General features: G+C 43.8%; 1 protein-coding gene across 1 annotated transcript in view; it reads left to right on the top strand.

Moving 5' to 3' along the window:
* Nucleotides 1-26078, top strand: part of Ipo5 (importin 5) — a 34952-nt gene extending 8874 nt beyond the window's left edge. Inside the window, exons 4-26 of the mRNA XM_052190623.1 lie at nt 1405-1507; nt 2225-2321; nt 2852-2956; nt 4749-4871; nt 4965-5085; nt 7505-7592; nt 8307-8413; nt 11887-12011; nt 12091-12180; nt 12262-12435; nt 13731-13949; nt 15527-15610; nt 17772-17904; nt 17999-18120; nt 18580-18676; nt 19935-20107; nt 20758-20869; nt 20960-21015; nt 21751-21873; nt 22979-23198; nt 23623-23851; nt 25315-25456; nt 25932-26078. Of these exons, the coding sequence (XP_052046583.1) occupies nt 1405-1507; nt 2225-2321; nt 2852-2956; nt 4749-4871; nt 4965-5085; nt 7505-7592; nt 8307-8413; nt 11887-12011; nt 12091-12180; nt 12262-12435; nt 13731-13949; nt 15527-15610; nt 17772-17904; nt 17999-18120; nt 18580-18676; nt 19935-20107; nt 20758-20869; nt 20960-21015; nt 21751-21873; nt 22979-23198; nt 23623-23851; nt 25315-25456; nt 25932-26018 (2930 nt within the window). The 3' untranslated portion in view covers nt 26019-26078. The remainder of the gene's footprint in view (nt 1-1404; nt 1508-2224; nt 2322-2851; nt 2957-4748; nt 4872-4964; nt 5086-7504; nt 7593-8306; nt 8414-11886; nt 12012-12090; nt 12181-12261; nt 12436-13730; nt 13950-15526; nt 15611-17771; nt 17905-17998; nt 18121-18579; nt 18677-19934; nt 20108-20757; nt 20870-20959; nt 21016-21750; nt 21874-22978; nt 23199-23622; nt 23852-25314; nt 25457-25931) is intronic.
* The last annotated feature ends 406 nt before the right edge of the window (nt 26079-26484 follow it).

Here is a 26484-nt window from a genome sequence, read left to right as displayed (position 1 = left end):
ATTACTTATTACAGGGATATTTTAAGAATCTTTTTTCTCTTTCTCTTTGGGACACAATCTTGTACCTAGCATTGGGCTACAATCTAAAGCCCCCTGGGAAATTTGTAAATGGTGTGTCAGGGTGTGTGTTTGTTTTGGGTTAGTGGGTAGTTGCATTGTTTTGTTTGTTGTTTTTGTCTTAACCCCTTGTGATTATCCTTAAGTTTGGACAGCATAAGGGCCTGTTGGTAGGTGTGTGGATCAATGATGGAGTAGTTGATGAGTAGGCCCAGGACTTAGGATTCAGTGCCTGAACCACAAATAAAGTTAGAAGTAGGAATTTGGTTCTATCTTTTAGTGTTCAATTGTTTGTTTGTTTTTTGGGTTTGTTGGGGGGAGGGGAGGGGGGGTTAGATTTTTGGATTTGGTTTTTTTCAAGACAGGGTTTCTCTGTATAGCCCTGGCTGTCCTGGAACTCACTCTGTAGACCAGACTGGCCTCAAATTCAGAAATCCACCTGCCTCTGCCTCCCAGAGTGCTGGGATTACAGGCATGTGCCACCACTGCCTGGCTACTGTGTGTTCAGCTTTTTAAGAAGAAAGATAATGGTGGAAAAGAAAGAGAAAGGGGAAGGAAGAAGACAAACAGACTCTTAGTTACTGTGACCTTGAGCAGTAAGTCTCCTCTGCCTAAGGCTCAGGGCAGTCCTCCTTCAGCCACACAAGGGCTAGGGCTATACATGGGCTTCTTTGCTAAGTTTTTCTTTTTTTCCTTTTGTACTACTGAAAATTAAATGTAAAGCCTCACACGTGCCAGGCAAAACCACTTGACTACTGTCCCTAAGGCGGCCTTGAAGTCGTCATTTTCCTGTCCTGCACCAACAGATCTGCCTTAAATTTTGTATTTTTCAGTCTTGTTAAATAAACACAGATGGCTCCTTATCACACTTACATAGCACAGTGTATACTGGCCACATGACTGCTCTAACAGATGGCCAGGCCAGGGTAGGTAGCTGTTATTATGATATCATCATCATCATCATCATCATTATAACAACAATAATGACATCTCTGGTTCCAGGGATTCCTGATGTTTTCTCCAGTTTGAAAGTAATAATTTGATTTCAACTTTGGTTCTGCCTTAATGTGGGGGAGAGAGAAGGTGTGGGTTGTGGGTGTCTTGTGACCAAATAGTTAAGTAAATGGAAGTACTCCCTTCCATTTCTACAGTCTGAGGGTGAGCAGCAGGACTGTCTGCCTTCACTACCCTGTAAATGCAGTTGTCCTTACAGTGCTGTGCTTATGCTTAGATTGTTTTAATGGGATGTTAATAGCATGGGTGGTGTCTGCACTGGTGTGCATTGTGAGTCACATAAATTTATGAAGTTTGAGCTGCACGCTTCATGTCTGGATTTTGTATTTGTAGATGAGGACGGCAACAACCAGTGGCCTGAAGGTTTAAAGTTCCTCTTTGATTCAGTCAGCTCACAAAACATGGGACTCCGGGAAGCTGCCCTTCACATATTTTGGTATATAATCTGTTTTAATATTTTGAAAACTTTAATGTCACTAACATCTAAAACATTTTAGTTGATTGTTTTAGCCTTGCAGCTCTGAGAGTTATAATAATTTAAGTTTTGTCTTTGTATTGGAAAGAAGTCTGGAAGAAGAAACAGCTGTTCTTTTCTCACTTGGCAATTTTCTTAGGCGTCTTTGACAGTTCTGAAATGTTTTCACACAGGACCAAGTGTAACTTTAGAAAAACCACTTTGGTGATATTTTGAAAATAGGAGCCCTGTAAAAGATGTTTTTGGATCTTCTGTGGTTTTAAATATTTTAACAAACTTCTCTGTGAACTTTACCTCTCGTAAGCAGTATGTGATAGGTGTTAGACACATTACTGCTGTAGTTCAGTAAAAGTGTTTCATTTAGTTGTTTTCCAAATGCACTGAAGAGCAACTTGAATGTCCTGGGTCACCAAGACCAGACACAAGTGGTCAGAGCAGACCTCAGGTGTTGCTTTTCTTGTCAAGACATTAGTTTGTCTTCTAGTTGAGAGCAGTGAAAGAGAAGCTGGGGCCTGCTGCCCTCAGTGTGCAGTTCCACTGCCTACTTCTAATTCGCCCACTTAGAACTCGTGGTTGGTGCGATTTAAGGACTGATGAATACTGTTTAATCAGGTTTAAGTCCAGAACTTGGAAAGATGGTATAGCTTTTAAAGACGGGTCTTCTGAATCATTTCCTAGGAATTTTCCTGGAATTTTTGGGAACCAACAACAGCACTATTTGGACGTCATCAAACGGATGTTAGTTCAGTGTATGCAAGATCAGGAACATCCTTCGGTAAAACCTTTCACTTCTCCTATTACCACCAACCTCATTCAGGGCTAGCCTGTGACCTGAGTTACCTGGAGTAAAGGGCAGTTTTTGCTTTCTGTTTCCGGGTTTTACTTGTTTCTGTGGAGGTGAGTGTTGGCATGTCCATGAACACAAGTAGAGAGCATCGTTCAGGCATTGATCCTCTCCTGCTTTGTGTGGGTACTGGGAACCAAGTGTGTGCTACAAGCACTGTTAGCCTCTTTTTTGTTTGTTTGGTTTTGGTTTTTAGTTTTTTGAGACAGGGTTTCTCTGTGTAGCCCTGGCTGTCCTGGAACTCACTCTGTAGACCAGGCTGGCCTCGAACTCAGAAATCTGCCTGCCTCTGCCTCCCAAGTGCTGGGATTACAGGCATGGGCTACCATACCCGGCGCACTGTTACCCTCTTAACCATCCTGATAGCCCCCCTTTTTACTTTTATGCCCTAAAATATAAATGCTGGATTCACTGAGTCTGCCAAAACCTTCTCACGTGTGACCCTCCTGCCTCCCTTGCAGATCAGGACACTGTCGGCCAGGGCTACAGCTGCCTTCATCCTTGCCAATGAGCATAACGTTGCTCTGTTCAAACACTTCGCAGACTTGCTGCCTGGATTCTTACAGGTAAGACACACCTCTGGATAGATAGCACTCCTTCATGCTGGTTTCCAGGGGATTGCATTTCTTTTCATCAGTTGTAGATTTAGTCAGTGAGCACAGATGTGTGCCCATTGAGCATGTCCTTGCAAGGGTTCCTAATGTGAACTCAGAAGACAAATGGGAAATCCATTCTGAGTCACGGGGATCAAGCTCAGACCGCAGCCTGGCTGCCCGTGCCTTTACCTCCTGAGCCATTTCTCTGGACCCCTTAAAGTTTTGTTTTTGTTTTTGCTTTTTTGTTCTGTTTTTTTGCTTTGTTTTGTTTTATTTTTTGAGACATGGTCTATTTTGCTTTGTTGTTGTTGTGTTCTGTTTTCCAGAGAAAGGATTTCTTGGATTGACCTGGAGTTCACTCTGTAGACCAGGCTATCCTGGAACTCAAAAGATCTGCCTTCCCATCCCCCTATACCCACCGTAACCCCACTCCTTGGCTGAGATAGGGTCTTATAGCCTAGCTTCACCTCAAACTCACAGCCCTTCTGAGTGCTATTAAAAGACAGCTTTTGGTTGAGTTTTTTGGTTGATTGTTCTTTAGGATTTGTTATGGTTTTTCTTTTTGAGGGAAGATCAAAGGTAGCCTGTGTATCCCTATAGCTGCTAAGTAGCCAAGGCCAGCTTTGAACTTCTGAGCATCCTGAGTCTACCTCCTAAGTCCTGGACTTTACATCAGGTTTATGGCCTGTTGAGAATGGACTAAGGGCTTCCTGCATACTGGGCAAACACCAGCTGGGCTGTTCCTCAACCCTAGTAGGCTTTCTTAGCCCTTAAAATAATAGTTAGGGGGCTAGAGAGATAGATGGCTCAGTGGTTAAGAGCACTGACTGCTCTTCTAAAGGTCCTGAGTTCAAATTTCAGCAACCATCAGGTAATGAGACCTGACTCCCTCTTCTGGAGTGTCTGAAGATAAACTACAGTGTATTTACATATAATAAATAAATAAATCCTTTTAAAAAAAATAATAGTTAGGAAATCCGTATATTGTACAAGTTGTACAGTACACTGTGCTCATACCAAAGTCCACATGTGTGTATGTGCAGTACGCTGTAAACATACAAAGTCCACACGTGTGGAAGAGAGTGCAGTACACTGTGCTCATACCACAGTCCTTTATGGTAAAATGGTGTTAAATATGTATATGACCATGTATACTTGATGTCCTTGATTGTGCTGCTCCTGATACCTAACAGGAGACAGATGCTATATAAGTCATTAGCACATGGAGGCAAAAGCAGTTAGATCTCTTAGTTTTAAAGCCAACCTTGTATACATGGTGAGCTCCAGCCAACCAGAATTAACACAGTGGACCTTGATTCATAAATGTGTGGGTATAGTCACTATATACACAGTTTCCCACTCTATTCTAATTGGTTCAACCTGTGATACAACTAAAGCTAAAAATAAGTCGTCATTTTCTAGGCTCAGATCATGTGATTTCCCATTTTTAGAAATACTTAGTGGCTAAACTAACATGTATTCTCAACAGGCCCTAACGAGTGGCTTGTTGTGATTAAGCCATTCTTACAGTTAGGATGCTGCTTCATTGTGGTTTAGGCTTGCCTTTCCCAGTGCTTAGGCCTAAGTGTATTGGGGGGGAGGAGGGTTAGAGTTAGCGCGTGCGTGCGTGCGTGCGTGCGTGCGTTCCTCAAAGGGAAAGGTGTTTTCTTAACATTGGGCAAGTGTTTAGTGTTTCTGAGGAATGAGGCATTGCACCACAAGGTGAGTCTTGAGCACATTGTGTTTTGTTTTTCATTTGTAGGCTGTCAATGACTCATGCTACCAGAATGATGATTCAGTCCTAAAATCCCTTGTTGAGATTGCGGATACTGTTCCAAAGTATTTGCGCCCTCACTTAGAAGCAACTCTACAGTTAAGTCTAAAGGCAAGTTAACTCCCTCCCTCGGTCAGTGTTCTGCTCATCTGAACACTGCTCGGTAGTCTGAACTACTGAATGTATACCAATTTGTCTTTGTAGTTGTGCGGAGACACTAACCTCAATAATATGCAGCGCCAACTTGCCCTTGAAGTGATTGTGACACTGTCAGAGACCGCAGCTGCTATGTTAAGAAAGCACACCAATATCATCGCACAGACTAGTAAGTTAACTCTGCAAAGACTTGTGATGGGGCAGAATTGTTGAATACATTTGCTAGAATTTGTGTGGTTTCTCAGCTTATTCAGAATATGAGTATGCGTTGAGTTAGGTGAATGTTTGAACCCAGTATTGTATATGTGCTTTTAGGACTTTGCGGATCTCTTAAAGCTGGTATCAGACAGGATAGGTACCTGACAGTAAACAGAATGACTGCAGCTCCCCAGTGCAGGCCAACCCACAGCGTACTCCACCCTGCTCTCCCTACAGGAGGGCTGTGTGTGCTCACGAGGCCCATGTCACTGGTGTGCTGTGGACACACTTTAGCTTAGGGACCAACCTGTCCCTTCATGAGCTAATAGGTGTCTGAGCTGTATTTAGAAAGTAATGCACAGCAGACATTCTGTAGTTTCTACAGTGAGGGATGAACTTAAAACTTTTAAGGGCAGGAACAAGGGAAGGGTCTCCACTGTTAGTATGTCTGTCGATTCCAGACAAAGCATGCAGTAACGTGCTGACTATTGGAAGCAAAGAAAACTGCTTGTTACTTACTTGATCTAAGAGTTTCATAAGGTTATTAATGATAAGAACACTAAAATTAGTTAGAAATATCAGGTAAGCAGATAAGACCCAGTCAGACCATTCAGAGACCAACAGAAGTAAAGAATAGTTCTCAGCACACAGCCTAGCACCATGGCAGTCAGACTGTGGGAGCAGCTCACATAGACCTGGCCTGCAGCTCCTGTGACCACTGCCCTACGTGGTCAGAGCGGGTCACATGAGGACCATGGAGCCCACCCCCAATCCCTGGCCAGGGTGCAGGGTGTATCATGTAGGGATAGGAACGAGGAAGGTGGCAGAGTTAAGGAGTCAGGGCAGATGGCTCTCAGGGAAAGCAAAGCCAACCTGTGAGGTCAGTGACCTGACGTATTGACCAGAAGAAAAACTCCAACCACAGATATGTTAAAAAATAATAATTTGGGGTTGATTAAAGATCCAAGTAAATACATATAGGTTTTATAAGTGAAATTTAATAGGAAAGCATTTTTAAGACTTGGTTACAAGCCAGAGCTAGACACTGCTACAATTGCAAATACTACTAATAATTTTTTTTTTGATCAACCATCTGCCAAAAGAGAAGGTTCAAACTGGCAAGGTATATTTTAGGACAACCTGGGCTACATTAGACCTGTCTCAGCAACAACTAAACCATAAGCTTAAGAAAGAAGGATAATGGGCTGGAGAGATGGCTCAGTGGTTAAGAGCACCGACTGCTTTTCTAGAGGTCCTGAGTTCAATTCCCAGCAACCACATTTCATGAAATTTTTAGGCAAATGATTGGAACTGGAAAATATCCTAAGTGAGGTAACCCAATCACAAAAGAACATACATGGAATGCAATCATTGATAAGTAGATATTAATTACCCCAGAAGCTCTGAATACTCAAGACACAATTAGCATATCAAATGATTCCCATGAAGTAGGAAGGAGAGAGCCCTGGTCCTAGAATGGCTTGATCCAGCATTGTAGGGGGGGAGTACCAGGAGAGAGAAATGGGAGGGGGTGATTGGGGGAATAGGTGGAGAGAAGAGGGCTTAAGAGACATATGGGGAGGACGGAAGGGGAAAGCATTTGGAATGTAAACAAAGAATATAGAAAATAAAAAAAATAAAATTACATTTTAAAAAAAGAAAGAAGGATAATTCCTATATGTAGCTCAAAGCTTTGTTATCTAGAGAGATTTGTAAGACAGGATTCTGGCTCAGCATGGGCAACTCTCAATAATGACAAGCAATGGTTAAGTATGTGTGGCTAAGAGGTTTGAAGGTGCTGAGGAAGAAGCAGATTTAGGACATGCAGGCAGTTGTTCCCATGTTCTTTATGGGGTCTAATTTACAGAACTCAAAACCTCCCAGCATCCACAGGCACTCAGGTCCCACAATGGAGCTGCTGGTGCTTTGTCTTGCCTTTTCAAGTCCTCCTAGGAAAGGCTTACCTGGACGACAGGCTCGCAGGCACTTCTCCCCTCCCACATTATGGAGGTTCTAAGAAAAAAGTCGCTGCTGCCCTATCTTACCAGTCCATCATGAGCATTCTGAAGTGAGCATGCTTGCTTGCACATAAGAACCTTTGTGGCTGGCTGGCTGGAAATGTATTCCTTTGAAGACAAAAAAATCTCACATAAAATTCTTGAGGGTTGTTTATTTGTTTTTTATGAAAAACAAAACATAGCTTGGTGGTACATGCCTTTAATCCCAGCACTTGGGAGGCAGAGGAAGGCGATTTCTGAGTTCAAGGCCTGCCTGGTCTATGGAATGAGTTCCAGGACAGCCAGGGCTACACAGAGAAACCCTGTCTTGGAAAAACAAAAAACAAACAAAACCAAAACATGTTGATAAAATAAATTCCTTCTTGACTTCAGTTCCTCAGATGTTGGCAATGATGGTTGACCTAGAAGAAGACGAGGACTGGGCCAATGCTGACGAGCTAGAAGATGATGATTTCGATAGGTAATCTCCTACAAACCTGGTTAGGCTAAGAAGCCTAGTAGTGATAGAGGGGGGCTGAGACTGTAGGCTCTGAGACCTGGCTCTCCTTACCAAGTTGTATCTCTAAACTCAAGTTAAAGTTTGGCTTTCTGTTAGATGCATTTCTGTATCACATAGGTAATACTGTATTTTTCATGTATAATTAGTGTTAAGAAAATTTGCACTTAATGTTCTTAAAACATTTATTAAGTACATCAGGAAAAATACCCATGACAGCAAAATGTTTGTTAGTCTGGGATTTTCTTTAAGAATTAAGACAGTGTGTACTTGATCTGGTCTGTTAACTGATACCCAGCCTGGAGACATCCTATGACATCTTAGGAACAGATGAGCTCACAGTAGTGGGGATCCTGCTGGCTCTGAGCTTCTGTTTCAGTTGTGAATTGAATGGATTTCTAGGATGAGAGATAATTCTTGAAAAATAAGATGCAGATAGCAGGACAAAAACAACCTGGTAGACTGTGATTAGAGGTTCTGTGTGCCAGGTTAGAGTGTAGATCTAGTGGAATGCTTGCCTGGTGTGCAAGAACAACCTTCTCTACCTGGTTTTTAAACTCATAATTAACATAAAAGACTGAATTCTTTTTTCTCAATATTTTCTCAAATTTTCTTTAATTTTTCTCAAATATTTGCTCTATATCCTTTTTGCTTATCCTAATTTCCTTGTGTGTTTAGCAATGCCGTTGCTGGTGAGAGTGCATTAGACCGGATGGCCTGTGGACTTGGTGGGAAGCTCGTTCTGCCCATGATTAAGGAACACATTATGCAAATGCTTCAAAACGGTAAGCTACCTGTACGGTCCAGCAGTGGGTGTGCCCTTCTTAAGCTTAAGCTCTGACAAATGTTTAGCCTGTTTAAAGTTAATCTGCTTGTTTCTAGAATGCTTAACCTAATTCTTATGACGAAACTCTATTCAGTCTAAAGCTAAAGAATGCCTTTTCAGGAGCCAGGCATGGTTACACATCCCTGTAGTCCCAGCACTGAGATTTGTAAGTTCAAGGCCAAATTAAATATATAGCAAGACCCCATCTCAATGAGTTAGTTTTACCTCAATGCTGAAGATATTATTCTTTTTCCCCCTCTAGAATTAGTATCCATACAAAAAGGAGACTTTTTGTTGTTGGTTGGTTTGGCTAAGGACAGTTTTTTTTGCTGTAGCAGGCCAGGAACTCTGAAGCCAGTCTTGGAGGAACACAGCTGTAATGCCAGGCTGGCTGTCACTTGGGAATAGAGACGAAGATCAGATTGCATGAGACCCTGCCTCCTAATAAATGAAGGGATGAACAGTTAGTTTAAAGATGGGGATAAAAGAGGAAAAATTAATCCCATTATTATTGTTACCCGTGCTTGATTTTAGCTTGTTTTCTACTTAAAAGGTTGATAAGGATGATCATTTTTAGAATTTAAAATACAGATGTGTGTAAATTCCAAGTTTTTCATATAAAGGAGTTTGCTGTTAAAAGTTGGTTGGAGCTTTCTCAGACCTTGCACAGGCCCACAGTTTTGTGACTACACACAACATAGCTTTTGTTTTTAGTCTTATCACCATAAGATACCTTGTCCCTCTTCTGACAGCTGCATGGCATTTGATGATTCTCCACCGAACATTGTCAGGGTTCTGAAGAGCACTCTGCTTTGGAAATCGTGGCTTGTCTTATGTAGAAGTCTGTGCACCTGAGAGGCAGACCATAAGAACCACACAGGGGAGGGAGGCCTGGGATGCTGGTACAGGATTCTTGATTGGTTTTGTTTAGGATTTAGAATTATATTTTAGGTCTCCATATGCTAAGCACACATATGCCCCTAGTCTTTGCGAGTGACCTGGGGGTCTTAAGGTGGAAAGAGAGACAAGTGAGGTGTGGAGAACTTGCTTAGTGGTGTCATCCTGTTAAGCTCTTTGTGTGCATGTGTGTGTGCATGCAGACAGCGTACACATGGGTCTGTGGACACCTGTAGGAATTCATTCAAACTCAGGTTATCAGGCATCTTTGACCCAGTCAGGCCTCTGAGGTTTCATTGCGTAACCCTGGCTAGCCTGGATCTCAGAGATCTAACTTGCTCTGCCTCCTATAAGCTAGGTTGATAGGAGTGTGCCACCACCCCGACCCTAGACTTAGATACTGCCTCCAACATTTTGTTTCTATTTTGAAAACGTGAAACCCAGAGAATATTACAAGAGTATGGAAACTGAGTGTAATAGTCACATTCATTATATATTCACAGAAATAACCGCATTTGTTTGAATTTGGGTCTTTTTGGTTTTTTTGAGATAGGCTTTCTCTATGTAGCCCTGGCTATAATGGAACTCACAGTGTAGGTCAGGCTGGCCTGGAACTCAGAAATCCACCTGCCTCTGTCTCCCAAGTGCTGGGATTAAAGGTGTGTGCTACCATTGCCTAGCTGAATTTGGATCATATTGTGTACCCTTGGCTAGCCTGGAACTTGCAAGTAGACCAGGTTAGCTGACTTTGAATTTAGAGTGATCCATATGCCTCTGCCTACTGGGTGCTGGGATTAGAGGATATACCACCAGGCCTGGAGAGAGATACTATTATTGTGAGGGATAACTGTTATTCAAAGCAAAAAGGAGAATTGTAAGAATTACTGTATTTTGTAATATTTTTAAATATGTTAGGTGAGTTCTCATGTTCTTCAGCACATCTCTCTGGTCTTAGAATTTCACACATCATAGTATCTGGAATGTTGTATTCTGTTGTTCAAAGGTAAAGTGAAAGAATATTGTAAAAATAATTTTGACATAGTCAAAACCCTTTGAGAAAGGACTTTGGGGTTCTTGGACACCAGGAATGTTTCAAAAGGGATCGGATGTAGCTCAGGAGCAGAGTACTTGCTTAGCATATGTAGAACCCTGGAAGTCCTCCAGACACACACCAGAAAAAGGTTGGGAAGAAATGATCTGGACAGATAGATTGCATGCTACTTGGGTATACATTTTCCCTGTCCTCCATTTCTAAATACTTGGATGTTTGCTTGTTTGTGGGGTTTTTTTTTGGGGGGGGGGTTGTTGTTGTTGTTGTTGTTTTGGATTTGGTTTTTTTTTTTTTGAGACGGGGTTTCTCTGTATAGCCCTGGCTGTCCTGGAACTCACTCTGTAGACCCGGCTGGCCTCGAACTCAGAAATCCACTTGCCTCTGCCTCTCAGAGTGCTGGGATTACAGGTGTGCGCCACCACTACACAGCATGCTTGTTTGTTTTTAATTGAATTACATTACTTAGTTAATTAGGGTGATTATGTGTTGATGAATGTATGCATACCTCAGCACACATAGGCACAGGGACCAAACTCAGGTCGGGCTGGAAGCAGACCACTTACTACCTGGTGAGCCCTCTTGTTGGCCCTTATTTGTGTTTTAGTGATATGTGTAGCTTTGGGGAGCTAAGACTGGCTAGTTAAATCCTTAATCTTCCTGCCTCTGCTCCTGGGATTTTGGGGTTGATGCCGTGTGCCAGGACAAACAGCTGCATTCTTATTTAATGAACCCAGTAAACAAATATATAGATACCACTAAAGAAACAGTGCTGAAGTAATGTTCTATTAACCAAAAAGCAACTAGCTATTATTAGTGCGAGAATACAGATGAGTTTTACCCAAATAAAAATGTTTGGAAAAAGAACATTTTTCTCAATGGCTTTTCCCCAAAGGCAGCAGTGAGTCAGTCTAACAAGGAAACTGTTTGTGGCACCAAAAGTCCTGGCATTTGTTGCTTACAGTGACTCTTATGGGAACATTTGTTTTGTTGTACATTTTTGTTTATTGGCCCCTGACATGGAACCCAAGGCCTGTGTGTGGTGGGTAAGTAAGCACTCAGCCATTGAGCAAGCTAGAGACCCAATCCAGAAAAGACTTCATCTTTGGAAGAGTAGGCCAGGACATGACTGCAGTGAGGCAGGGCATAGTTCTGCCTGTCATCCGGCATTACGGAATGCATGAGGGGAGATGGCAGGCTCAACCACAGCTGGACGGACTCCTGCAAGACTGTGTCTGAGAGTAGGGAAGATCAGAGTTAGATCAAAGTCACATGGGAAGTGTGGTGTTGTATCGGTGCTGCTGACCCCAGCCCAGCGTAGTCTCCACTGTAGGACAGGCCTGGGCTCATTCAGGATGATACAACTGTAGGGAAACATTTTCATGTTGTTTTCCAAGTTTTTTGTTGTTGTTGTTACGTTTCTTCTACAATTAATATGAGATTGAGCATCTGATTACTATTCTTTTGTGTGTGATTCTTTTTCACAGCTGATTGGAAATACCGGCATGCAGGACTAATGGCCTTATCTGCCATTGGCGAAGGGTGCCACCAGCAGATGGAAGGAATTCTAAATGAGATTGTAAATTTTGTCTTGCTTTTCCTCCAGGATCCTGTAAGTACCAATAAATATTTTATAATTAAGTTTCTTATGCAGTTTGTTGCCATTATTAATACAAAGTAACGTGTTGCAGCATCCAAGAGTCCGGTATGCAGCCTGCAACGCCGTGGGTCAGATGGCTACAGATTTTGCACCTGGTTTTCAAAAGAAATTTCATGAGAAGGTATGTAACAAGTCCTCAGTTACCTGCACACTTCAAAGGAGGGAAGATACAGGTCTCAAAGCACTTGGTTGAATTTTCCAGGTGATTGCCTCCTTGCTGCAGACCATGGAGGACCAAGGCAACCAGCGGGTGCAGGCCCACGCGGCGGCCGCGCTCATCAACTTCACTGAGGACTGTCCCAAGGCACTGCTTGTTCCCTACCTGGAGAACCTGGTGAACCACCTGCATTCCATTATGGTCCTCAAGCTCCAGGAGGTAAGTGCGGGTCTCAGAGCCTCTGGACTCGTTGGGCCGACAGTAGTCCTGATGCGCGCTGTCTGTGGGACAGAAAACTAAAGGTAGGAGGTGAACACTCCAGGCTCACCTCCATGTGTAGTTCTGGCCTGTTCTAAAGTTAGGAAAGACAGCCCAAAGTGAAAATCCATTTGTGGATTGAATTGGGTACAAAAAAGGGAGTGAGGGGGCGACTAGCCAGAGTGACAGGAACGGTGAAAACAATGGCCTTTTCCTTTACTTAGGATTTTGTTCAGTTTTGAGTCAGTGAATCATTAAGTTCAGGATGGCTTCAAGTTTGTTTTTGTAGCCAACAATGCCCTTCAATTCCTGGTATGCCCACCTCCTAATTTCTGGGATTATAGGAGTTTGCCACCACAGTGGCCATATCTGGTGATAGATGCAGTGTCAACCACAGGGCGGCTGAGTGACTGCAGCAGCATCTGAACACAGGCAGCTGAGAGACAGTGGAGATTGAGAACCGATCACTCTCTGACGATGAGGTGCATGCTAAAGAGCCTGCTGTGGAAACGCTGGCTTGTCTAGCCAGCCCTTGAGGACTGAAGCAAGGAAAGCCCGTTTGTTCATAGCCAGCCTTGACCCCATCTCAAAGACAAAAGTGTCTATTGGACTAAGCCAACATAACTGTGTCACACCTCCACACATTAGAACTCCGTTCCTGTCCCTGGTATAGACAGTGACACTGGTGTCTGGTTAGAGAGCAGGGCCATGAGATGCAAAAGATTCCCCAGAAGCCATAGCAAAGGCCTGGCCAGGCATTGAGGGTCCGATACAGAGACAACATGGGGGTGGAAATAAGATGAAGTCATTGAAGGTGAGCAGGCTGTCTATACAGTCATAGTAAATAGATCCAACATGGCTTTGCAAGGATCCAACATGGCTGGGTGTTCAGGGAGAGTTCAGAAAGGCAAGGAGCCAGGTGAGGCGCCTCACCCGTAAGATGAGGATCAGGAGTCAGCCTTGGACACACAGCCACCCGGGGTATAATCTGAGCTGCTGTCTCCAAGTGGGGAGTGGTGGAATGAGTCCCAGAAGGGATTTTTCTCAGTGACAAAGTGAGCTAAAGATGAGCTTTTTTTTTTATGTTTACAAAGAAACTGAGTCCAGATTGTGTTTTATTAACTGTGCTCTGAGATAGAGTGGAACTCTGCTTCTGATTCCTGGAGGGTGGGCACAGTCAGTATTTGTTCAGAAAAAGCCAAGAATTTGGGAGGGGTCCAGTTACTGAAATGATGGCTTTCATGTCTTCCCTTCAGCTGATTCAGAAAGGCACCAAGTTAGTTTTGGAACAAGTTGTGACATCCATTGCATCAGTTGCAGATACTGCAGAAGAAAAATTTGTCCCCTACTATGACTTGTTTATGCCGTCCCTGAAGCACATTGTTGAGAACGCAGTCCAGAAGGAGCTGAGACTGCTGAGAGGGAAGACAATCGAGTGCATCAGCCTCATCGGGCTGGCTGTCGGGAAGGAGAAGGTAAGTGGGACACTGCAGCTCTCCAGCTCTCGGGGCTTGGCTCCAGGGCCTCAGGGCAACTGGGGGAGGTTGTGGTTTTGTGTAGACAATGGTTCTCTGAATGCTGAGGGCCTTTTGTGGTTTTCTTCCTTCTTCCTTCCTTCCTTCCTTCCTTCCTTCCTTCCTTCCTTCTCTCTCTCTTTCTCTGTCTCTCTGCCCACACACACACAGCCCATATACACACAGCCCATGATGGCCTCAGAAATCATTCTGCCTTTATTAAAGGCGTGTGCCACCACTGCCTGTGTTTTTTGTTTTTCTTAACCTTCCCCTCACATACTCTACTTAAATAGAAATACATTATTCCCTACATTTTTTCATTGTTGATATTAAGGATTCTTGGTCTGGTTTCTTGGTTTCTTTTCTGGTTTTTTTTTTTGTTGTTGTTTTGTTTTTTAAGATTTTATGTATATGAGTACACTGTTGCTGTCTTCAGACACACAGAAGAGGGCATCAGATCTTATTCAGATGGTTGTGAGCCACCATGTGGTTGCTGGGATTTGAACTCAGGATCTTTGGAAGAGCAGTCAGTGCTCTTATCCACTGAGCCATCTCTCCAGCCCTCACTTTGATTTTGAAGACAGCTTTTCTGTATAGCTCTGATTGTTCTGGACCTCTTGTAGACCAGGCTGACCATGAATTGAAATACCCTCCTGCCTCTGCCTCCAAGTCGAGGGATTAAAAATGTGTCATGCCACTACCACCTGGCTCCCTGTTTGTGGGCTCAGCCTACGTCAGTGACAACACTTAGTCAGGCCTTAAGCACTGGCCTTAAAGGCGAGGGCCACCACTGTCTGACCCATATAATTGCTTATTTTCTTGTGGATTGCTTCCTAAGGGCACTGAGCCTAACCAAAAATTGTGTGTATCTAGTATGTGAGTACATGCATATATGGTTGTGTGTGTTTCATATTCATATATGGCTTTAAACTAACTTTGGAACGCTGCTTCATTGATTGCAGTGGAGATTGTCAAATCTCCAGTCAAATAGAAATCAAATAAAATTTTTATATACTGAACTTTCATGAAGCAATCTAAAATTTTCTTCCTTTATTTATAATTAAAATTACATATAAACTAGTTTTTAATGCCATTAGAAATTCCGTGCCTCTTTTTTGCCTTAAATTTCAAGTATGTTTTATAGTATTGTGTTAGTTATATAATACAGAAAAAATTAATCTGTATGACTGATCCAAAGGCAATATGCAGATTTTAAAATGTTTTAACATTTCTTTATTGGGAGGGTGGGAAGTACTGCTGCAGCGAGCGTCACGGCATGCATGTGAGCGTCATGGCATGCATGCAAGGGTCAGGTAACAACTTCAGGAGTCAGTGGTCTCTTCCATGTGAACCCTGAGGACGTGTCTCAGATGATTAAATAAATGCTCATGTTCCTTTACATGCTGAGCCTCGGTGCTGGCCCTGGATGCAGGCTGGCTTTGGTATTCTTGTTTTGCCAGTGGGGGTACCAAGCATAAGAACATCTCTGATGGTATATGCATTAATAAGATGGATGGATTTTTCTGCATGTTCTCTAGTTCATGCAGGATGCTTCAGATGTGATGCAGCTATTGTTGAAGACACAGACAGACTTCAATGATATGGAAGATGATGACCCTCAGGTAAGCAGTTTGCTGCAGGGGTGGCTGGCTGATTGGTTGGTTGGTGGGTTGATTCTTGTTTCACCTGCATGCATGTGTGTGCAGTGTGTGTGTGTGTGCGCGCCTATAAATGGTTGTGAGCAACCATGTGAGTGCTAGGAGTTGAACCCAAGTCTTCTTCCAAGAACAGCAAGTGCTCTTAACCCCTGGGACATATCTCCAACCCAGATGTTAATTTTAAAATGAGTGACAGCTTTCTTGAGATGCTCTTAATATAACCTCTGGTTAAAAAGACATTTGCATGAGCTGTTCTGGAACTGGGTGTCTCAACTGTTTGTTAGCTGTTCTGCTTCTCTGCTCTTGGGTTTGCTGCCTTTGTGGGCTGTCTGTACTTGGTCCTGCTTGCTTTCTGAAGCACAGGTATTCAGAGTTGTGCTGTAGATTTATGCTCCTTGTGCTGAATTACTTACAGATGTTTCTTTCTCAAGTGTAGAGTATGTTTGTTGGGTATTTCTTGGCACTTTGTCATTGACTTGTACCCCTTGTCAAAAGAAGTCTCAGTGTGTGTGTGTGTGTGTGTGTGTGTGTGTGTGTGTGTGTGTGTGTGTGTGTGTGTGCGCCCACTCACCCACAGCTGCTTCCGTGAGTTCTGTTACCGCAGAAAGAGCATCTGTGAGTGAACATGAATGGTTGACTCCCTAAGTCTTCTCCTTTGTAAGGCCTTCCTGATGTATTTCTTGGTGGGTATATACAATACCACAGTGGCAGTGCTGGTGTTTATCCTGGTCTCAAAGGCACTGAATAGTTAGGAATGAACCCATCACCCTTCATATGCTTTCTATGACTTATTTCTCAGAGCTAAATAGGGAAGTACCATTGTGCAGAGGCAGAATATCTTCCTTGGGTTCTTTTTTTTTTTCTTTACAATAATTACCCACTTATCCTTATGTAGACAGGTAAAAGGCCAGAATGCAAATAGCTAAGAGCAGGAAGGTTGGGGACCATAAGCTGTAAGGAAAGTGGGAAGGACCACAGTGTCAGCTTTCTTTATATTGGCAAATGAAGAATGCTTGGTATGTAGAAAATAGACACAGAGCATTGTGCAATGAAAGGACTTTGTTCACAATTAAAAACTACTTTGATATATCATGTTGTCCCCAGGCAGAATGGCTCTTATGAAAAAAAAAAACAGCAGCATGCTGGACTATGTTAACTTTGAGGATATAGGAAATGAGGAGCCTTTAATTCACCACCTTGGGGAATGTTAAATGTTGCAACAACTATGCAAATCAGTTTGGATGCTTCTTAAAAGACTGAAGTCCAGCACGGTCACCCATGTCTGACACTGACCCCAGCACTTGGGAGGCAGGGCAGGCTGGTCTATATAAAGGTCACCTTTATAAAGGTGATCAACACCTTTAAACCCCAGTATTTGGGAATCAGAGGCCAGGCTAGTTTATATAAAGGGTTCCAGGTCAGCCAGGGCTGTACTGTGAGACCTTGTAAAAAAGCAGAGGGAGACAGACAGCCACTAAAACTAAAACTAGTGCTTCAGTCTGCTGTATGGCCTACCTATGCTCTTCCAGGGAAAATACCCATAGGACTCCATATCCTACCATGGTTAATTCAAGCATTCAGGTCCCTATTCACAAAAAAAATAAGCTTAGCTGTCCGTCAATATATAAGTGGGTAGTGAAAATAGGGTATGTGTGCTAAGCAGGATTTTCCTCAGCTATGGAATTGTTGTTCTGCAAATTGCAGAAGCAATGGAAACACACTCATTGGTAGAAGGTTTTGAGCAAATGAATTGCAGACCCCAGGAGGGAAGTAGCAACCAGAAGACAGCATGAAGGTGCCACGGTAAACCTGTCGCCCTGTGTGCTGATAGGACACTGAGTGGGGGTTTAGTGATATTTGTGGATGCTGTGCCAGGCAGGATGTGCTCTTCCTCCAAAAATACTGATGCATAAAAGGTGGCCTTCACTTTTTGTTAAGAGGTACAGGTGCGGAGACAGAAGAAATAGTAATTGCATCATAGGGGGGAAAGTAGGACAGCCTCACCTGCCAGCTCTGTTGGGAACATTTGGAATGTATGACATTGTGAAATTCATGAACATGTCAAGAGTGACTTTACCTGTCTCTGTTACCCATTGCCTTACGGCTTGTTTGGAATGTTCCTTAGATTTCCTACATGATCTCAGCATGGGCCAGGATGTGCAAGATCCTTGGGAAAGAATTCCAGCAGTACCTTCCCGTGGTTATGGGGCCGCTGATGAAGACTGCTTCAATTAAGCCTGAAGTGGCCCTTCTGGACAGTAAGTGCCTTCCCTAGCACGCGGCAGCTCTGCTCTCCCCTCCCCTCCCCTCCCTTCCCTTCCCTTCATGTTTGTCTTTCTCTGGTTACTATAGCCCAGGACATGGAGAACATGAGTGATGATGACGGTTGGGAATTTGTGAACCTTGGAGATCAGCAGAGTTTTGGTATTAAAACTGCTGGACTGGAAGAAAAGTCAACGGCTTGCCAGATGTTGGTATGTTTCTGTGATTTCCAACCTTTGTTCACACCCTCCCATGATAGGTATTTAGTTGGTTCATAAGACTGTTTAATAACTCCATGAAAGTACGTTAGACCTTTGTACTGCTGGGTTTTCTCCTTTGCTTATGTTTCTATGTGTGGGACTGCAGATGCACACAAAGCTCCGTGGCACACAGTCAAGTCAAAGGACAACTTTTAGTGATGGGTTGACTCTTCCACTGTCACACAATCCACACAACCCACGCTGGCTCTCAGGCCATCACCACCAGAGGGTTTGGGGATAGGCTGTGGGGGTAAAGGATTCCAGGCAAGTCTATACAGTGACATTTTGAAGAAATGAACAGAAACATGCTTGTATTAAAAGCTAACTAGTCTGTGTAAGACAGACATGGACTGAGAATCAGTGTTGATCTGTTGAACGCTATAACTTGGACCTTAATTTCTTTTCATGCAGGTTTGCTATGCTAAGGAATTAAAGGAAGGTTTTGTGGAATACACTGAACAGGTTGTCAAACTGATGGTCCCGCTGCTGAAATTTTATTTCCATGATGATATCCTTCAACAGCTGAACATAAGCACCGTCTAGGTGTAATAAAACTGTAGTCTGCAGTTACCTGGAGCACACATCACCAGTGCTTCGTGTGCTTGTCTATGTGGGCCTTCATTTCTTTCACCTTACACCAGAGGTGTGAAAAGGAGAATGTTAACCGTAGTAAGGAGAGCTGTAGTTGGCTCTCTGTGACCTTACTAAGAATTGTGAAGCCTGAGATTTTATGAACAAATGTCCACAGTGCTTGCTGGATTTACTCTGATAGGGCTTACTTTCTATAAGGCTCCTATAGTGTGAATGTGGGTAACACACCACTAGGGACCATCTCAGTAAATCTCAAAAGTGTTTGATCAAGTCCCTGATAGGCACAGCTATACTATTGGTGCCTTTGTACCCATACTGCATGCATATTCATTTTAATGAACCAACCCAACCCTCATGGTTTCCTCAGGTTCTGTCACGTGGTACTCCTGGAGGAGGAAGTAGCACTGCCTTTTATTAGGAATGCAGGCACAGCACATAAATCTGCATCTGTGTCCACTATCCAGAGCAGGCCAGAAGTCCTCAGAGCCCCTGGTGCTAGAATTAGAGATGGTTGTGATTCACCGTGTGGGCGCTGGGAATGAAATGTGGGTGCTCTGGAAGCTCTTACCCACCAAGCCAGGCCCTAGAACTTTACCTTAGTTTTTTAGATTTTAAGTTTTTACTTTGAGTGTTCTATGTGAATGACTGCATGTGTACATAGACATGTTACCATGGAGATCAGATGAAGACATCAGATCCCCTTGGACAAGAGTTAGGGATTGTTAAAAATCATCATGTGGATTCAGGGGAACTGAACCCCTGTGCTCTGCAAAAGCAACAAATACTTTTAACAGCTGAGCTATCTCTCTAACCTTTAGCCTCTAATAACTATTTAGGAAGTTATCCAAGCGTTTTTATGTTACAAATGGTAATAGGTATGGAGGAGCCACTGAGTCCTCATTGGAAGCCAGCAAGTCCTACCTAGGGTTCTCAGTAGCTTCCTTAGAGCTGCAGCTTCCATTCTCCCTACAGAAGCAGTGTGAGGTCCTTCATTCTTGCAGATGTGCTCCTGCGATGTGGGCAGGGCAGGGCAGGATGCCTTTCCTGGTTTGACACCTGCTTTGTATTTAATACAGCTCTCACCTTAAGTAAGCAGGGCATGTTGCTCAGCAGGTGGGTGGAACGCTGGGGCGCTAAGGAGCTTCCTTGATGTTGCATTTCCTTAATGGTAAAACGGGTCCGAGTGGCAGCAGCAGAGTCCATGCCTCTTCTGCTGGAGTGTGCAAGAGTCCGGGGTCCCGAGTACCTTACACAGATGTGGCACTTCATGTGTGACGCTCTCATCAAGGCTATTGGCACAGAGCCTGACTCAGACGTCCTCTCGGAAATAATGCACTCCTTTGCAAAGGTGAATGTTTTCTCTGAATATTTCCCTACCGCTTCATAAGACTTGATAAGCTTAGTTCTCTGCTGAATAAATTGGGGCAGGGAGTTATAGGACTTTTCAGTGTATTGTAACAAATCACTTTCTGAAAATGTTGCAATTTTTGTTTTGAAATGTTGGTTTTATCATTATGTTTGTTGGTTGAGAAATAACCTTTTGAGAAAAGGTTACACTGTAAGGATTGTTACAGGTAGAAGGAGTTAGGTACATAGTTAATAGATTTATTGAAAAGCTCTAGCTTCGATTGCATGAAGCCAGTGTGCAGGCCTAGGATCTCAGAAGAAAGTCTGACACTCTCTTGCCTCTGCCGTGATAGCCTGTCTTAGAACTATGATCCTAACTGCAGACATTGTACTGCTTATGTCTAAACCCTCCAGGTAATTCCTACATCTTCCTACTCACCCTTTTCCTCTTACTTTGCTATCAAAGCTAGGTGGGTGTGGTAGAAGTTGGTTAATGTCCTGGCTTTGAATCTGCAGCTTGACACATAACCCCAAGAGAACAGTTTTGTTTAAAACCTCTGGAAAGTTGCTCCTCAGACACAAGCTACCTGTGTACACAGGAGTAATGAGTTGATTGTTTTCCTCAAACCTTGGTGTTTTCTTCTCACTCAGTGCATTGAAGTAATGGGAGACGGGTGCCTCAACAATGAACACTTCGAGGAACTGGGGGGTATTCTGAAGGCGAAGCTTGAGGAACATTTCAAAAATCAAGAGTTGCGGCAAGGTGAGCTTCACTGTTCTTTTACTTCTGAACAAAGTCTTTGGTCTTTTGCCTGCCTGATCATTGAAAAACATTAATTTGGGTATGTTTTAGTTAAAAGACAAGATGAAGACTATGACGAACAGGTCGAAGAGTCACTACAAGATGAGGTAAGTGGTCCCTTCAGCAGGCCACTTCCGTGGCCCTTGCTTACCTTCCCTAGTTGGATGTAATCAGTCAGCTTGGAGAAGAATCTGGCATTTATAGAATACATCTTTTGAAATGGACTGGTCTTTGGGTTTCAGTATTTCTATTTTGGTAGTACGTGAACCCAGCAGATGCCATAGGTTGTCTGATAAGCATCGTTGGCGTTGAGTGGTAGTTCCCACTCCCAATGGTGGCGGTACATGAATTTAGTTAGTTGTCCAGAGTGACTGTTGGCAGTTGACCCTAAGGCTTCTTTGTATGTTGTAGGCACGCATTCTTCCTACCCTGGGCTAATATCCCTAGCACTCTTCATTTGGAAAGTAAGATTTTTATCTCAGTTTGTCAGTGTGTTTGCCCAGACTGGACCTGAACTTGGGATACTCTTCACCCCCCTCCCAAGTGGTTGAGGTCACAAGCCACCCACAACACCAGACTCAACTGCAGCTGCCTCAATTCTCTGTCATCCTATCCACCCGAGTGTGCAAACATTTGACCATGGGTGAGCCAGCATTTACACTGTACTGCCTCTGTGCTGGACTGTCCGAGGCAGCTACAATAAGCACAGCTCTACTGTGGGACCTCTGTGATTTACTGTGGGTTTACTTCAACTTCCGGGTTCTCAATAGACTGTTACAGATGTTACTACTCAAGACTCAAGATACTTTTTAACTCATGGGGTTGTGTTGTTTCTCTTTTAGGATGATAATGATGTTTATATACTGACTAAAGTGTCAGATATTTTACACTCAATATTCAGTAGCTACAAAGAAAAGGTGTTGCCGTGGTTTGAACAGCTGCTCCCATTAATTGTCAACCTGATTGTAAGTGTTAATCTCCTCAAAGCTATTTGAACAGTTAGGCTGGCGTCCTCACATCACATCATGGAATGTCTCACACTTGGGGCTAGGTTAAATGGGCTCCCCTACGACTTGGGGTTTTCAAAGATTTATTTCATGTATGTGGGTACACTGTAGCTGTCTTCAGACACACCAGAAGAGAGCACCAGGTCCCACTACAGATGGTCATGAGCCACCATGTGATTGCTGGGAATTCGACTCAGGGCCTCTAGAAGAGCAGTCAGTGCTTTTAACCACTGAGCCATCTCTCTTCATCCCAGCACTTGAGAGGCAGAGGCAGGTGCCATCTCTCCAGTCCCACTGTACACTTTTAATTATGCATGGCCTTGTATATTGTCTATATCCTCTCAGTACATTGGAACAGAGTGACCCTTGCTGGGCAGTCTGTAGTGCGGCCTTTGGTAAATAAGCCCCTCTGGTTGGTTTTTAAATATTTGGGACAGTTTAAGGTTAACAAAGTAAACACACATAGGTTTATCACACCTCTGCTCCCGCATATACACAGCTTCCTGTACATTAACAGCTACAGTTGTGGAGAACCAAAGATGTTGCATGTTCTAGGCAAACAGTTTGTTGTGGGGCTGGCTGTCAGGAAGCCCCGCTTTCTCCTGCCCCTCCCTCTCACCTCTTTTTCTTCTATTCTGAGATGCAGCCTTGCTAAATTGCCTAGGTTGCTGTGGAACTCAATCCTTTTTCTTCATCCTAAGAAGTAGCTGGGACTTCAGCCCTTTGCCACCAGTCTTAGTTCGGGGCAGTTTTCTTGCCTCCTGGGTAGTAGGGACTGCAGGCCCCGTGGTCTGCACTTGGTCAGCTCCTCACAAAGTAAATGTATGCACATTGCTGCCCTGACAGTTCCTCGTGCAGTGTGCGGGATACAGAAACAGATCACAAGTCCATTACTATGAAGTTACATAAATATGTATTCCTTCCAGTGTTGTTGCTTTAAGATGTGTGGTTATTATGTTTTCATTGCCTGTGTTTGGTGCATTCCTTAAGCAGATGGTCCATAATGAATTGTTTACATTTTTATGTACCAGTGTTCAATACTTAAGGGAATCTCATTTTATAGTGTCCACATAGACCATGGCCAGACAGACAGTGGGGATTGTGCATCTTCGATGACATCATAGAACACTGTAGTCCAGCTTCATTTAAGTATGCAGAATATTTCTTACGGCCAATGCTCCAGTATGTGTGTGACAACAGCCCAGAAGTCAGGCAAGCTGCAGCGTATGGCCTCGGCGTCATGGCGCAGTATGGTGGAGACAACTACCGCCCTTTCTGTACAGGTGCGTGTGCTCGTTCTGCCTGTGCCTTGTGTCCCAGGCGGCCTCTTCCAGGCCTCACCACACCAGGAAACGTTCCGGTCCATCTCTGCCCAAGTCTTCTCACCCAGCCCTATTTTGTGTTTTATACTTCCTTTTTAATTTTATCCCCCCACCCCCTTCCCCATCTACAGCACAAGCTGTATTGTGCTTGTTCTCATAGATGGAGATGAAGGTGGAGTGGCATCTGGGCCTGCGCCAGCCTGTCTAGGGAGGAGACCAAGCAGGCAGTAAGCGCAGGCTGCAGCGAGTGCCCTGTGTGCCGCCCTCAGGTGCAGCTCCTGGGACAGTGACACTTGAGTAATCAGTGACCGGACCAGAGAGGGAACTGTTCATGTTCATCTTCAGTGAGAAGTTTAGCTGACCCATGTTTATTTGTTTATTTTAGAAGCACTCCCGCTGCTTGTAAGAGTCATTCAGTCTGCAGATTCTAAGACCAAAGAAAATGTCAACGCCACAGAGAACTGCATCTCAGCCGTGGGAAAGATCATGAAGTTCAAGCCCGACTGCGTCAATGTGGAGGAGGTGCTGCCACACTGGCTGTCCTGGCTCCCCCTGCATGAAGATAAGGAGGAAGCTGTCCAGACCTTCAGTTACCTGTGTGACCTGATTGAAAGGTAGAAACCTGCGTGTGGGTGTGGGTGTCTGCACGTGCCCACGCACGTGTGGGGGGGTGGCCCCCCTGACCTGTAGCCTGTAAGCCCTTTCGAGCTTTAACCGTTGGATAAAGATGTAACCTGAAGTTGTTCTCTGTGGAACTATGTTAGCAAATATTGTTTTATGGTAGTTTCCCTCAACTATCCAGTTGCCCACTACTTTTGCTGTGGATCTGGTCAGTCTTGTGAGGTATGGTAAGGCATACTGAAACTCAGGGTAAGTTTAAGAGTATCTTTGCCAGCACAGGAAGATCCTGTCTAACCAGGCAGCCATTGTGACCTGGCCTTGTGTGTGTATCACTGAGTTTTTAGTCCTTGGGATTTAAGCTGCCTTCGAAACTACTACTATGATGGAAGCGCTCCCTTGGTGTCCTTACTCCACAGCCCTCCATCTGTGGCTTTAACCTTGGCTCTTTCACTGTTACTGTGTTTAGTTTGTTCATTCATATATCTAGTAGAATTCCTGAATTTGGGGCTTTGGTTTCAGGGTAGCATATTCTTTCGTGCCTGTGTGGTTCAGGCTCATAAATACTGTGTATGTGACCCACAGTTCTGGAGAACATGATAGCCAGCCTCCGACTACACTGTCCTTGCCTACATCTAAAGCAGCAGTCCTAGGCTATTTGATCTCTCCTTGGAAGGGACCTGTGTCCCTGACTTCTACTCAGATTCACTTTGTGAGTGTATTTCCATTAAGCCTGCCTAAAGTTTAGCCCCTAGTTTACTCTTCTGAGACCATCTAGTCTATCAAACCTTATTCTTGGTACTGTTGTACCTTATTGTCTTGTGTCCTGGTGGGTCTCCTGTGGTTGGGGCCCCCTTTTCCCTGTCAGCAGGGTCTCGGTAAGTTGCCCGTGCTGGCCAAACTTGGCACTCCGCATGCCCCTGCCCCTCCCCCTCCTCCAGCCTCGTACTTGCAAGAGTTTACAGACTTGAGACAACACTGTCTTGAGAATTGTTGTTTGTTTTGTTTTTGACACAGTGCAGATTAACACAAAGCCCTTATTTCTTTTGTTCGGGCCTTTAAAATTCTGAGAAATGAGCCAGTCTGTGTTTCCTGAGTAACATAAGAAGAAACTACAGGCCTACTAAGCAAAACCAGCTGGCTTTCTTCTTAACTGAGCCAAAAGGACATTTGCTCTTCTTTTTTTTTAAAATGGTTTTTTGAGACAGGGTTTCTCTGTGTAGCCCTGGCTGTCCTGGAACTCACTCTGTAGACCAGGCTGACCTCTAACTCAGAAATCCACCTGCCTCTGCCTCCCAAGTGCTGGGATTAAAGGCGTGCACCACCACTGCCCGGTTAACATTGCTGTTAATGAACATATAAAAGGGGTGTACTAAAGAACACAAGGAAGTATGGTAATGAGTGATTGTTATCACAGATTTTATTTATAAAGGTGTTTGGTTTTCTCTGTTCTTTTCAGTAATCACCCAATTGTTCTTGGCCCAAACAATACCAATCTTCCGAAAATATTCAGTATAATTGCAGAAGGAGAAATGCATGAGGCCATTAAACACGAAGACCCCTGTGCCAAACGCCTGGCCAATGTAGTTCGCCAAGTACAGGTAAGCTGGTTTGGTTGAACTGGAGGAGGACAGATAAAATAGCCTAGGTATTTGGTTTGGGTTCTATTGCCCTTGATCCACATTAAGAATTAACATTTAGTGAGCTGCAGAAATTTCATCTTTATATTAGCAAGCTTCAAAACGGGCGATTAACAAAATTTTCAGTGAGTATCTAGCATATGATCGTTAATTTCAGAATATCAGAAGGAAAAAAGATGCAGTTTAATGATGTCAGAACAGAGCAGTTGCAGGTGACTCACTCTCTGTCACGAGGGTGGTATTTAGGCTGCTTTAAGGTACCAGCTGCTGCACTAGTTATTGAGGTAGAGGAATGAACTTTGTAGAAATGATCAGATTTATTGGTTTTATAGTAATCAAATTAAAGTATAGAGGGTTTGTTTGATCATTGCTACAGTGTTTACATACTTGTGCTTGAAGGGATCACTATGACTGATTGTTTGCATTTTCCCCCTAGACTTCTGGAGGACTGTGGACTGAATGCATAGCACAGCTCAGTCCAGAGCAGCAGGCAGCCGTACAGGAGCTCCTGAACTCTGCCTGAAGGGCCTTAATACCACCTGTCAGAAGACTAACTCCAAATAAACGTTTACCCTTTTGTTTAGGTTTCTTTGTTTTGTTTTTGAGCAAAAGAGAGAGTAGTGTTGTGTGTAGGCCGTTCCTCTGGAGCCATGCACAGGAAGAGCCGCCCTGTGTGCACAGCAAGCCGCTGTGGATCTCACCAGACCCACAGAGGAGGTCCCTGTGAGCCCTATGGTAGCACTGCAGAGTATTTTTCTATTGCTGTGTCTGACCCATGTGAAGGGAAAGGAAGGGGAAATGATTCCTTTTCCTCGGTAGACCTGCAGAAATGTAAGAAATCAGCTTTCAGATCAGTTCATCCACATAGATAGGCGTTACACAGACTGGGGACAACTTAGTGTTTATTCTTGAAGTGGAGAGAGTCTGGGGCGGTAGAGAGCAGCCTGTACCAGCCAGCCAGCTGCCCACAGCTGCTGACAAACCAGAAG

The sequence above is a fragment of the Apodemus sylvaticus genome, chromosome 8 (genome assembly GCF_947179515.1).
Source record: "Apodemus sylvaticus chromosome 8, mApoSyl1.1, whole genome shotgun sequence".
NCBI lineage: Eukaryota > Metazoa > Chordata > Mammalia > Rodentia > Muridae > Apodemus > Apodemus sylvaticus.
This window is presented reverse-complemented; position numbering and strand designations above follow the sequence as displayed.